The sequence below is a fragment of the Mus musculus genome, chromosome 18 (genome assembly GCF_000001635.26).
Source record: "Mus musculus strain C57BL/6J chromosome 18, GRCm38.p6 C57BL/6J".
NCBI classification, from domain to species: Eukaryota; Metazoa; Chordata; class Mammalia; order Rodentia; family Muridae; genus Mus; species Mus musculus.
Genome location: NC_000084.6, coordinates 9,716,093 through 9,730,774, shown reverse-complemented (window position 1 = coordinate 9,730,774; position 14,682 = coordinate 9,716,093). Strand labels below are relative to the sequence as shown.

The 14,682-nt window shown below is 42.7% G+C and overlaps 1 protein-coding gene and 1 pseudogene across 1 annotated transcript in view; one reads left to right on the top strand and one right to left on the bottom strand.

Annotated features, from left to right (window-relative positions):
* Positions 1–14,682, bottom strand: part of Colec12 (collectin sub-family member 12) — a 170,348-nt gene that overhangs the window by 147,221 nt on the left and 8,445 nt on the right. The window contains exon 2 of the mRNA NM_130449.2: positions 9,804–9,854. Coding sequence (NP_569716.2) covers positions 9,804–9,854 — 51 coding nt within the window. The remainder of the gene's footprint in view (positions 1–9,803; positions 9,855–14,682) is intronic.
* Gm17430 lies at positions 35–9,082 on the top strand (annotated as a pseudogene).

Sequence of the window (14,682 nt, the reverse complement as noted above, 5' to 3'; positions counted from 1 at the left end):
TCCGCAAGGGTGAAGGGGGTGGGGGAATGGGGTGTGGGGGTTGGTACATGAGGCTGTGAATACCATTAATGGTACAAAACAGATGAAATCGCCCCTAAATTATTTGAAAACAGGGAACAGTCAGGAAACTTCCCTTTAGTTTTAGGAACCCCACTTGCCTCCTTGGCAGCAAAATGGGTGAGATGAGCCACCCCCTTCCAGGAGAATTTTGCCTGAGAACCATTTGGTGTCCATCTCTCCACATGCCATCTAACACTAAATTCTTATAAAAATCAGGAATATGAATCAATAACCCCTCCCACTAAGTGTTGCAAAAGGCTTTGAACATTTCAAAGCAGCCCTTCAAAGGGCACCAAGTCAAACCCTGAACCCAGTTCCCCTGCTCTTGCCTCCCACGGGCTTAGCCTTTTTTCTTGTGCTGTCTCTACTCAGAGATGTTTGGGTACAGAAAGGTACAGCTTAAAGGACAGCCTCATGCTGGGCTCAATTAGATGCTCCCCACAGGAAATGAGGACATTCCTGGATTCCTGACATTCCCATTACTGCCCCAGCTAAACACTCCAGGTGTCAGTCTTCCCAAGGAGTGGGGTAGGGCAAGGGGGGCACATGACACACAACACTCTTTACAAATTCAAAACTGAATCCAAGCTTCTAGGAAGAATCCCAGATGAGGAAAAACAGCTCAAACAGCCAGAGGAGAGACCCAAGTGTTCATTTTGAGCAACTTTACAAAGACAGCTCAGTGTCTTCTTGGCAAAATCTGGAAGAGCTGTCTGCATTGGATTGGGAGTGTGGCTGATGGCAGACGGGGCTAAGTACAGGAGAGAGCTTAGAGTCAATCCCCAGACACATACTCAGACATATGCACAGACATACATAAACACACACAGACATACATAAACTCCCAGACACACACACACACAGATACCCAGACACACACACACACACAGATACCCAGACACACATACATCTCTCCCAGACACACATAGACATAGACACCTCAACATGCACATACACACACACACCAGGACACACACAAAGACACCCAAACACATGCATACACACAAAGAGGAAGAGAGAGACCATGTTTTTTTGTTTTGTTTTGTTTTTTTTTTTTTGGTTTTTTTGTTTTTTGTTTTTTGCAGTGAAAGTGGAAATTTACCAGGGCTCACAACTAATATTTCTTTCCAGCATATATTTGTGGTGATCTTCCAGAAGTCTAAGTGGTCCTCTATGCTTTTATTTACTTATTTTTAAAGAGTTATTTATTTTATGTAACAGGATTTTCCTGAATGCATGTCTGTGCACCATATGCATGCAGTGCCCAGAAAGGCCAGAAGAAGATGGTAGACCCCTGGTTGAGAGCAACTATTTGAGTGTTAGGATCCAAACCCTGGTCTGCTGCAAGAGGGACTGTTGAGATATGTTTCCAACCCTTGCTTTCTTAGTATCTGAAGCCAGATGTGGTAGAAGACACACACTTCTAATTCCAGCACTGTGGAGTTTGGGACAGGAGTTTGAGACCCATAGCAAGACTCCATCCTCAAATAAAGAGCTGGAACAAACTAGACATTTTGCTTCTATAAGCCTTTGTAAGCCTCTCATCTAAAAGCAGCTTCAAGTTGAAGTTTATCCCTTTAGAGGATGGCCTCAAAGGAGGGAGCACCTACTTCTCAGGCGGCTTGGACTGCTGTGTACTGTGTGAGGTAGCCTGTTAAAGGATCTTGCTGAGAGGTGTGGATGACGCACACCTATAGTCCTAGCTACACTTACAGGCCGAGTCTGGAAGTTCAAAACCTAGGAGTTCAAAAGTTAGTCTGGGCAATATAGCAAAGCCTTAGCTCTTAAAATACAAGTAACAGTAATAATAATAGTTCAACCCATAATTCTTTTTTTTCAACTTTGTTTTGTTTGTTTTATAGGATGGGTTTCTCTATGTAGCCCTGGCTGTCCTGGAACTAGCTCTGTAGACCACCAGTGTGGCCTTGAACTCACAGAGATCTGCTTGCCTCTGCCTCTCTGCCTCTGCCTCTCCGCCTCCCTCCGCCCCTCCCCGCGCCTCCCCGTGCCTCCACCATCACCGCCTGGCTCATAATTATTTTTCAAGGGGAAGGAAAAGCCAGGCCCATTTGAAACCATAACTGTAAGACACCCATGAAGTTGTGGATAAACAAAATGATTCAAGGACAATCTTCATGCTGCCTTCAATTGTACCCCTCTTCTAGACTATAACCCTGTAACTTCTGAGCATTTTTCAGTGGTTCCCGTTGGCATCAGGACCTCCCAAACCTATGATATCACATAGGCGACAGTGTGACCTACAGACATGTTGTCAAGATGACAGCTACCATGTTCCCAGAATACACTTGGCTCACCTCCCACCTTTACCTGTGTTATGTCATTTTTCATATAAATAAGGGGAACACTCCTCTCTTTCTCTCTCTTCTCACCTTCTTCTTTCTTCCACCACCTTGTCTCTCCCTTCCAATAAACCCTCTTCCACGTCGAACTGTCTCAGCCTAGTGTGCTGTTGAGACTCGACCTGGCACTGTAACACATCAGTTCCTTTGGACTATTTTCACTCACTTTTTACCAGCCCTCTTGTTCTTCATAGTAAAGTAAGCTACATTTCCTTTAAATTTTGCTATTACTTCAGTTTGTGATTTTTCATATATTTTTCATAGTTATTAACAACATTCCCCCAAAAACCCTGCTCCCCTGTCCCAAGCAATTTTGTCCAAGTTTGGTTTGTTAAACACAAACAGCAAATGTTTTCAGCTGCCCACAGTTACTCACTATAACCTTTAAATTTGCCCTTGCTCTGTAGGGGTTGGTTCTGATGCTAAGGTCCTGTTCCCCAATTGTTTCTCGATCCATCAATAAAGATGCCAGAGGCATAGGTGGAATAGGTAGGACTTCCAGGTCCTCATAGGCAAGCTAGCAGATGCAGGAGAGAGAGGAAAGGAGTTTTAGACATGCTTTGGAGGGGGAAAAGCCAACCAGTCATGTGAGATCTTGGGGTGTTGAGCTGGGACTGAAGGTGGCTGAGCAACTGAAGCTAGGGCAGGTTGAGAGCTAAGACTACTGGGAAGGGTGCACTAGCTGGGGTAGATTGGAGGTGCCCAGCAGCTGAGCCAAGAAGGTTGAATTTAAGCAATGTGTGGGTCTGTGTTTTTCATCCTCAGATCTAATATTCTCTGGGGCCAGAGCTTAGCAAGGTAGCAAAAGCTGCATGCAACATTGCTCTTCATAAGCTGAACCATGTAGCTTTTGTCCCTTCATCATTCCAATGTGGACATGTATACTAAACCAAGCTATCATCCAAAAACAACACTGCAAGCGATTAATGAAACCAAGCTGGTCTACAGATCCCCCAACACAGATAGGTGCCAAATAGGTTGTGGGGGGCAGAGAGCATCTATGATATCCAGGGTGATACTAAGTGGGATAATGAGGGATTCCAGAGCCATGGAGAGGTTTATTTTGTTTCTGTAATTACTGTTTGGTGGTGCTAGAAACTGAACCCTAGGGCATAGCAAACAATGATTAGGCAAGCTCTCTACCACTGAGTTATATCTCTAGCTCTTTCTTAGGGAAAGCATGACTTTTTTTTTTTTTTTTTAAAGGAACTAGTCAGGTGGTGGCACTTGGGATTCTGAGGCAGACCAATCACTGTGAGTTCAGGGCCAATCTGGTCTACAGAGCTAGTTCTAGGATAGCCAAGGTTATACAAAATACCCTTACTGTAAAAACAAAACAAACAAAACAAAACAAAAGAAAGAAAGTAGAGACTGGTAAATAAGTAAAAGGTATCATTAGATTAAATACAGAAAATAGCGAGGACTTCTCCAATAAGGTATTTCAGTAATCCCAGCAAATAAGAGACTAAGGCAGAAAGCTCCATAAACTTGAGGTCAGCTTGGGCTACACAGTGAACCTCTGCACACACAGGCACACGCGAATGCCTGTCTCATGGCTCAGAAAAGGTCCTTTGTCAAGCTGTAACCAAATTTACACAAATTAGCTCTGCAGAGTGAGGCCAAGAGATGCTGACTCCCAAGCCTGACTAAAACCTAAGAATGCATCTCTATGAAGTACGCAGGCACCAGGGTCGAGCTGTGCAGTTCCAGCATGTACAAGATCTACCCGGGACACGGGCGGCACTACTCCAGGACCAACGGGAAGGTTTTCCAGTTTCTAAATGCAAAATGTGAGTCTGCATTCTTTTCCAAAAGGAATACTCTGCAGATAAACTGGATTGTCCTCTACAGAAGAAAACACAAGAAAGGGCAGTCGGAAGAAATTCAAAAGAAAAGAACCCGCCGTGCAGTCAAAGTCCATCGAGCCATCACTGGTGCGTCTCCTGCTGATATAATGGCCAAGTGGAATCAGAAGCCAGAGGTTAGGAAAGCCCAACGGGAGCAGGCTATCGGGGCTGCCAAGGAAGTAAAAAAGGCTAAGCAGGCATCAAAGAAGACAGCAATGGCTGCTGCCAAGGCCACCACAAAGGCAGCACCCAGACAAAAGATTGTGAAGCCTGTGAAGGTCTCCGCCCCCAGAGTTGGTGGGAAATGCTAATTTGGTAGATTAGAGTTTGAAATAAAGATCTATCTTTAAGGAAAACAAAAACAAAAACAAAAAAACCAAAAATCACAGAAAACAGAAAATCCTGATAATACAAGTGACGGAGGGGGTTGCCATCACACTTCTGACCCATAATAGTTTCTGTCTGAAAGAATTAACAGGGATAGAAATGGAGAGGAGCCTGAGGAAATGAAGGTCCAGCGACAGGCCCAAAGTGGGATCCAGCTCAAGGGGAGGTCCCAAGGCCTGACACTGAGGCTATGGAACGCTCACAAAAAGGGACCTATCATGACTGCCCTCGGAAAGACCCAACAAGCAGCTGAAAGAGTCAGATGCAGTCATTTGCACCCAAACAATGGACAGATGCAGCTGACCCCTGTCACTGAATTAGGGAAGGCTGAAAGAAGCAGAGGAGAAGGGCAATTCTGTAGGAGAACAGTCTTAATTAACCTGGACCCCTGAGATCACATACAGTACACACCAGCTGATATGAGGTCCCCAAAACACATACAGTAGAGGACTTCCAGGTCTGTGTTCATTCGGAGAGAGGAGAAGGGCAATTCTGTAGGAGAACAGTCTTAATTAACCTGGACCCCTGAGATCACATACAGTACACACCAGCTGATATGAGGTCCCCAAAACACATACAGTAGAGGACTTCCAGGTCTGTGTTCATTCGGAGAGAGGAGAAGGGCAATTCTGTAGGAGAACAGTCTTAATTAACCTGGACCCCTGAGATCACATACAGTACACACCAGCTGATATGAGGTCCCCAAAACACATACAGTAGAGGACTTCCAGGTCTGTGTTCATTCGGAGATGACGCACCTAACCCTCAAGAGACTGGAAGCCCCAGGGAGTTTAGAGGTCAGGCGAGGTGGGGAGTGGGGGCATCCACAAGGAGACGGGGTGGGGGGGGGGGGAAGGTGTGAGATGTGGAGCAGTCAGTCGGAGGATGGACAGGAAGAGGTGGGGAATGGAATATGGAGTATAAAAAATGAATTACAAATAAAATTAAATTAAAAAAAAAACTCTGAGAATGCTCACTTATTTATCTCTTCAAAGTTTCCTCTTGTTGAGGCTTCTGTTACGTAACAAATCAGTGGCAAAACTGTCAGGCTTCATTCTGTCATCGTTTTTAGACATGTTTCAGAACTTTCCGAACAGAACAACTTTGACATACAGACAAAAAGAAAACAAACCTAGTTGAGACAAATGTAATAACGAGTCTCTAAATAAACAAGGGATAACCGTACAAGAAAAAAATTGATACAGTATATTCTATATCACCAAAGATCAAAAATTTTCTCCCTCACTGTAATCTGTGCTGAATCTGGAAAATAATCAATATTATGATATAAATAACCTGGACCTTGCACAGTAAATGTTTCTGAGTAACTATGGATGAATAGCTTTTAAAATACCTACTTGGTAATTATCTGAGGTAATTAACCCCTAGCTCATCTGTATGCCATTCAAGTTGTTTTTATTTGTATAAATAAGACATCTCTAAAATAAGACAATAATACAACTCTCTCTATGGTATCCAGTTTCTTTTTGCAAAAATGGAGGTCAACATAACAGCCATATTTAGAGGCAAAGTCATACTACTCCCAACTCCTTAGGAATGAGGTTTCACACTTGGATGTTCTGAAGTTGTGTACAAAAATGCCAAGAGTGCTAATAGCCCCAAACTTCACAAGTGTGAAATACAGCACACTGCCTACCCAGAACTTGTGTACCAGGACCCCTCTGCACCAAAGCCCTGCATGGCAGACTTACTCTACCTTGATGGTATCAACAGCTTATGGAACAAGGGTAGGATGCTAAGACTCACGAGTGTCAACAAGTGTTTTCCAGTAACGAGTGTCACCAGGGGAAGGGCCCATCAGGTTACCCCACATGTAGACAAACACTTTCCACCTTTTAGGCTCCACCAACTGACTGCAAAGAGTATGTTCAACCCTACAAATGCCTAAGGAAATAAGCTCTACGGTTCTGTTGCACTTAAGAACTACACTGAAAACCTATTTACCTTTTTAAGAACTTGGTCAGAGTTCTAGAACCTGTTAACAATGCCCAGGCTTCCCCAGTGGGAGGCCTGGATAGAGACGGTAGACCCACGTTAGGGTTCCTAGGCTGCAGGATGCTCTTCTCAGGCACAGAGGCGGAGGTGTCTCCTCAACCCAATGTAAGATCCCATCCCAGACACGAGCCTGATAGAAAACAGACTTTTCTAATCTCAGATCCAGCTCATTCACTTGACGAAGGACTCAGTGTCCCCACATCTCACCTTCTACATCTGTGGAATTAAAGGCAGTTTTCTACTCCAGCCTTGTGGAAGAAGACTTCACTATGTTTTAGAAACACAACCCCAAAACTCCGCAGCAGGACCATCTTTCTTTTCCTTTGTTAGTTGGTTTGCTTGTTTGTTTTGAGATAGGGTCTTATGGAGCTGGCCTGAAACTCAGTATGTAGCTGAGGATGACCTTGAACCCTTGACCCTCCTGCCTCCACCTTCCAAGGGCTAGGATAAAGGGTGTGTGCCACCTTTTCAGGCTCAGGAGCCAGACAGGGTTTCTCTGTGTAGCCCTGGCTGTCCTGGAACTCACTCTGTAGACCAGGCTGGCCTCAAACTCAGAAATCTGCCTGCCTCTGCCTCCCAAGTGCTGGGATTTGCCCGGCCTGCCCAAATTTTCTGTCTGTTCTGTCTGGTACCATTTACTTACTCTCTTCCTCCTTTCTGTTTATGCTCTTTGGACATTTCTCAGTTCATTACATGAGGAGACTCTGAGTCACCAGTTGGCAATTTCAGTGTGTAATTTAACCCCATAAACTAAAATTCTTTTCAAAATGTGCTAATTTTTATTTTTGCACCAGCTCCCCACCCTCCTAACTAGTAATGTGGTCATAAAATTAACGGAATGTTTTCTGTGTCACCTTTTTAATTCTGTAACCTTAATTTTTGTTTGTTTAATGTTTTTATTCTGTAGTACTAGGGAATGAACCCAGATCTTCATGCTGCTAGCTGCTAGGGCTCTAACACCTTAAAAAGTCTATACCTTTTTAAGATTTTACACTCAGAGTCAAGGTCTCACTAAGGTGAACTTGTGATCTTCCTGCCTCAACTTTAGGAACTGTTAGAATTACAGGCATGCATGACTACATCATGTTTTCTCAGCCAGGCAGGCTGGCACATACCTGTAACTCCAGCACTTGGGAGGTTGGGGATCAAGTCTGCATTCTGCTATACAGCAATTCTGAGGCCAGCCTGGACTACAAGAGACCTCAAAACCTCTTTCAGTTCTTCACATGTCTACTGATTCCAAAACATATAGTAATCCCAATATTTATTTTCCAATATTTTCTAGTCCATGTGTTTTGTGTTCCTTTGTAATTCTTGGTTTCCTCTTCAATTCTACTATAACCCTACTCAGTGGCTCACCCTAAAGGAAATCAGAACAACACATGGTATGGACGAGAAGTCTGCTGCTGTGTGGAGGAGGTGGGAGGGTCAGGGTCCAGGCTGCTCTGCTTGGGCATGAATTGGGAATTATGGCCCTTGTGTGGCTATGTTCTCATATTAAAGCCCCATTTCTTTTTTTTTTTTTTTTTTTTTTTTCAGAAAGAAACACAAGTATGTTAGCTCCAGATTGGAAAAAAGAAAAGAAAAGAAAAAAAAAAAAAGCTACAACAATTATGGAGCCAGAGCAGCTGGGGGCTGTTAACTTTAATCAAAGTTCAGGCAGGATGTTTCAAGTAATAGGAAGTAGATTTAGAATCTCTTTATATTCCCCCCCACGCCCACCCCACTCATCTTTCTTTTTCTTATGACCAAGGCACAAAAACAAGCTGTTTCCTTCATCCCCTTGAACTGTGTGGATGGAGCAGCAATGCTTTACTGATGTTTCTCAGCCCCACTAGAGATCCTGAAAAGCTGGGTCAGAGCAGAGATCAAGTTCTGCAGCAGGGGTGAGAGTTCCCTGTGGCTGCTAAAACAGGTTACCATACACACCATAGATTTCTTCCCTTGAGGTTCTGGCAAATCTAAATGAAGTCAAGCTGTCCATAGTAGCACTTGTGTAAAAACTCAGCACTTGGCATACAGAAGCATGAGAACTCTAAGTTTGAGGACAGTTTAACCTTCATGGCAAAATCATGTATCATACCAACAAGATGAACTTGCCTGTGTTAGCCCCACCAAAAGTAACTAAAAGCCAAGAGTGCATGAAAATTGGTTCTAATGCATGGATATCTGGCACTAACTAAATGTGTTCTGACCTTGCATTCTATTTATTATACAAGAGCAGAGATCATAAGCACAGTACTGGGGAGACAGAGGGTAAGTGCTAATTCTCTGTGGTGCTATATCAGGCTCCTACAAACAGGGAGGCTCAAACATGACACTTTTCTCCTCTTACAGACTGAAGTCAGCTTCAGTTGGCGCAAATAAAGAGGTAATATAGACTGCCCTCCCTCTGGAAGCTCTAGAGGAAGAATCCACTCCCTTGCCTTCATAAGCATCTAGAAGCTACCAGAATTCCCTGACTTCAGGACCCTTCCAATTCTGCTTCAGTCAGTCAGAAACACCAGTCTGGTTTCCCTGTGACTCCTTCTTGTGGCAATTAGGGGGCTGGTGGGTAACCCAGAATAACCTTTGCATCCTAAACTCTTCAGTTTAGTTATGGCTTGTCTTTTTTGCCATGTAACCTCAGTTTCCAGGGATACAGATGCTAATACCTTTTGGGGGGCATTACCTACACTCCCACAGTGTTCTTACTCAGTTGGGTTCCTGGAAGAAGTTTCCCTCCCACTCATCTAATACTAATTTATGAGTATAAGGTCTAGGATTAGGCAAGACACAGGAAATGCTGTTTTGTGAATACCAGCAGAGGGACTTTCTTAGTATTCTGCTCCTTTCTGGTCACAGATTTCCCATTCTCAAAGTATTTGGCAGTCGAGCTGTCTGTAGTCTGTATTCGGCAGACACATAAACATCACATCACTTCTATTTGCTTGGATGCAGCTCTTGTTACAAAAACCCTCAAAGTTGTACAATCATCCACCTGTCACATTGAAGCTCAATTTGGAACTACAATTGGACTTCAAAGTCCCAACTGTTCACTTGTGTCAAAGTCTCATTACGTTAGCACAGTAAAAGTCTGTTACTGCATCCTAGACTAAGTGAGGGGAAGGAACCAAGCTTTGCCAGGACTCACCAAACCTCTTGTAACCGAAGGACTGCACCTCCTCTTCCTCTGCAAAGTCGTCTGTAGAAAAAAAAACATACAGTGTTAGCCCTGGCAGGGACACAGTAGCACAGAATGGGGGCAGGATGCAATTGTCCTGGCCCCAACCAGACACACCCTTCTCTTCCCTTAAAAAAAGCCTATTATAATGGCTTTCCTTCTGCTCCTGGACCTCCCCGGGCTTTCTGAGGAGGATCACTGGCCCTCTGCATTGGCTAGAATGCTTTTCCGTCTTAATAATGGCTTCCAATCCAGACTCTAGCTAACTAGACTGGACTACCCAGATTCTATCATATCCATTCATTTCGGTATTATTTCCTGATACCATCTTCACTTATTTACATGTGTACACACATGTGGTCATATATGTTCACTGCTATCATTGTACTTCCTATATAGACAGACGGACATAAATAAACCCCCATTGCTTATAATGAGGCTTGTTGAAAAGCAGGGGCTTAATACAATGTTGTTGAATGAATGGCAGAATTAACCAATTGTCTAAGCTAAGTTAAGGGACAGCTCAAGCTGTCCCCTTTAGATACTCTCAACAACTACTGCAGCATCTCAGAACCCCAAAACTGCTCTTGAAATTACAATGAGATTCTTCCCCATTCTGTAAGATAAGTGAGGTTAACAGATGATTCCCAGCCTGACAACAGGCAGTGCTTCTGTAGAGTTTCTAGATATAGAATCACAGTAGTGACAAGAGACTTATAAGTCACGATAAATTAGTTCCTACTAGGAGTCATCAAGTCATCTGAACTCAGACATGACAAGATTCCTCACCCAGGGACCAAGAGCTGCTCATTGGATTTCTACAAGAGAAGGGTCTAGAGAGAGCAGGTACTGTAAAGATAAGGTCAGGCCATGCCATTACCAGAAGCCCTGATCAAATACACATTCCTCTAATTACAACAAATAGGGCTATATCCTAATAAACTTATCATGTGTTAAAAGTATTATAGGCTTAATATATCCTATTTTAGATGTAGTCAGAAGGAAGCAACCCAATATCATAGCTTAAAAATATAGTAAGCAGCTAAAAATGGTTCAGCAGTTAAGAACACTTAGTATTCTTACAGAAGACCAAGTTTAATTCCCAGCACCTAAAAGTAGCTTACAAATGCCTATAACTCAGTACTCTATATTGATTGTTTTCATTGTGATGATTGGGCTGCTGCTGCTGCCCAGAATTGCCAAAAGGACTGTATTGCATATTATTAGCTTAGGGGAAACCCCAACGGTAAAATTAAAGTACAGTTTCTAAGGCTAAAGATATAGCTCAGTTGGTCATATGCTTGCCCTACAAGCATGAAGATCTGAGTTTAATACCCAGAACTGTGAAGGGAATAGTGAAGAGCTGAAGGAATCATTGAAGACTAAAGGACATAGTGAGGGACTGAAGGATATGGTAAGGACAAGAAGGATGCAGCAAGGGGCTGATGGATGTGCAGTGAGGGGTTGAAGGATGCAGTGAGGAACTAGAGGATACAGTGAGGAGCTGAAGGATGCAGTGAGGGACTAGAGGGTAAAAGACCCACCCACATTTCAGATCAAAGAAAATATCCTACTTTTGATCTTAACTCTCATCACCAAAAGATTCACCATTCTTCCAACATTTGTTTATTGCATCCAACTCTGAACATCAAAAGAATTCTATGAGATGTAAAGATTCCCATAAAGTTCTGTAATAACGTCTGATGGGGATTATCAAGAAAAGTCTTGGTACAGAAATGTCTTAAATCAATAATTTTTCATGTTTTCTTTGTGAGGGGAAAGGGGTTTGGAAAATGATACCTGGTAGATCCCAAGGCCTAGAGGTGGAACACAGGAGACAGTTTACCTTTGTCTCCCTCTGTGCTTTAAAAAGTTGACTGTAGAATCCTCCTTTTCTACCTTTCAAAGTCAGTTAAGCATCTGCTTTTGCAGAAGACCAGAATTTGTTTTCCAGCACTCAGAGTGGATGAGTCACAACTGCCTGTAACTCCAGGGCAGGAGATCTTATGCCTTCTTCTGGCCTCTCTAGGAACTGCATTCATGAGCACAAACCCACACATGGACATACAAACACATAATTTAAAACACATAAAGAAAAGGAGTAGGAGGAGGAAGAGGAAGGAGGAGGAAGAAGAGGAGGAGGAGAGGAGAAGGTGAGCCATGTATGGTAATGTATACTCATACCCAACATTCAGAAAGTAAAGGAGGAAAAGCCACTGTGAATTCAAGGCCAGCCTGGTTTGTGTAAAGAGTTCCAAGCTGCAGAGGTCTCAGGTTTTCAGAGGTTCTAGGCTGTCCACAACTGGCCCTGGGTGGCAAGGCACGCATCATAGTTATATGGTATGAACTGTGGGAGAGCAACACTGCTCCTTTCAGGGACAAAAAAGTGAGAAAATAAAAACAAAAACACATTTCAGAGAGTGGCAAGCTGTAAAGAGATTAGGCTGCAAAGACTGGCTTTGTTGTATCTCCTTTGTGGGCACTGGACTGTGAAGACAACCTAGGACAAATAGCTTGCTCTATAAAGTGTGAGAAAAAAATCTTTTGAGAACTGAACATAATACTGCACATAATTATTGGCTGTTTGTGGTCCTGGAGATCCAACCAAAGCCCAGTGTGTGCTAAGTAAGCCCTCTTGCACTGAGCTATATCCCCTGCCTGATTTTTACTTTTTTTTTTTTAAGTTACTTTCATTTGACTCACTCTGTAGCCTTGAGTTTGTGATCCTCCTGCCTGAGAAGATGGAATTACAGGTCTGCACTACTAGGTTAAGTAGGGCTATTTATCTTAATTGAAATATTAGTAGTTTAGGACCACACCATAGCCTTTTGTCCTCTAGAACATACAAAAATATAAACTATTCATCCTTTTTCCTATGGCTTTTGCCCCAATATTTGCAAGTCCCATCAGCCTTTGAATTTTTCTTTTTCCTGACATTCCTAGATGCCCAAACAAGTCATAGGCTTGACTCTATTTGCTGAGCATTTGGGAAATTTTATCAATAGTCTCTGAGGGAAGGCAATAGTTAAGGATCTTGGAAGGTAGAGGCAAGAGGAACAGATATTCAAGGCTATCCTTGGGTACATAGTAACTATGAGGCCATCCGAAGTGACAGGAGACCCTTCCTCCAAAAACCAACCAACCATCTACAACTAAAAAACCCAACAACAAAAGAGATAGTTGGCAATAATCAAAGGTATATGGGATGAGGGTGTGGCTCAGTGATAGAATATATGCTTAGCATGTATAAGGCCTTGGATTTGATTCTCAGCCCCCAAAACAAGCCAAAAAGCTATATTATTATTTCAGGAGATTTCTCTTATGTCTTTCCCCAGGACTGAGGATTCAGCCTAGGACAAGCATTCTACCTCTGAACTATATCCTTTGCTTAGAAATACATGAATATGTTTAGAAATCCATATATGCATTTACCTGTATGTGGTCATATGTATATATGTACATATGTATGTATACAAGTATTTACAGACACCCATCCATTCTCCAGGGCTGAGTTATCCAAGTGGCTAGCCATAAACACATATGGAAATATGAGCAACACTAAATAGGGTATTGTGCATGGTGTGTGTGTGTGTGTGTGTGTGTGTGTGTGTGTAACAATAATTTTAAAAGATGTTATGAATTTGAGAGAGAGTAGGAGGATGTGAGAAAAGTTAGAGGGGGGAGAGGGCAGATGGAAATGATATAAATGCTCATGTATGAAATCCTCCAAAAATTATTTGTAAAGAGTATTGCTTGCCCCAAGTATTTATTACTGTTTTGAAATTAAAGTTTAGATTATTTTAAGTTATATTAAAGCAATATTCTAAACAATTACCAAGGTTGGTGAAACTTTTGGGGGGTGGTGCTTGTAATTCCTCTTATGAGCACATATATTCTTGGCAAACACTCTACAAGTGGGATGGCATACCCCCTTTGACTAAATTGCCTAGAATAGCCTTGAACTTGTGATCCTTCTCCTTTAGTCTAGTAGATAGGATAGATGGTCATACTACCAGGACCTGGGAGTACTTTGAATTTGATCTTCTTATGCCTAGAATATCAATCACACTTGATATCACAGTAGCCCAATTTCATCCTCTGCTTTTCTTTGAAGACATTTTCTTCAACGACTTTGTATTTGCCACATTTTTGTCAAAAGTTTAAGTAAGGGTCTATTTGAGCCATGGTTTTAGGATACCATCCACCATGGTGGGAAGGCATGGTCACTCAGCAGTTACCAGCCAAAAGACACCAAGAAGTGAAAGCTGACACTTAGCAGTATGCTTCCTCCTCCTCCTCCTCCTCCTCCTCCCCCTCCCCCTCCTCCTCCTCCTTCTTCTTCTTCTGATTTTTTGGTCTTTGTTTTTGTTTTTTGAGACAGAGTCTCTCTAAGTCACCCTGGTTATCCTGGAACTCACGAGTAGACCAGGATGGCCTTGAACTAACAGAGACCTGCCTCTACCTCCCAAGTGGTGGCATTAAAAGTGTTCTACCATGCCCCCCTGCCATGGGGAGAGTTGCCCTTTGATTTGATTTTAACATGTGTGCCATGGTCTGTGTATTATACACATGTATGCATGCACACTCACATGGCAAAAAAGGAAAGAATGAAAACAAAGAAAGCTTGCTTAAAACTTTTAAAAAATATATTTTGTCATTACTGGTCTACGGGAAACTTTTGTTCTTGAGTAAATTAAATGTATTTTCTATCACTAATTTATCAATCAGTTCATATCTGTCCTCCAAAAGAAAATATCTCTGTCCCTAACCTGTCTACCTAATACCCACCTAGGGCATGCCCTACCTGCTACCCATAATTACAGTTGCTTATGCACTGTCTTAATCTTGC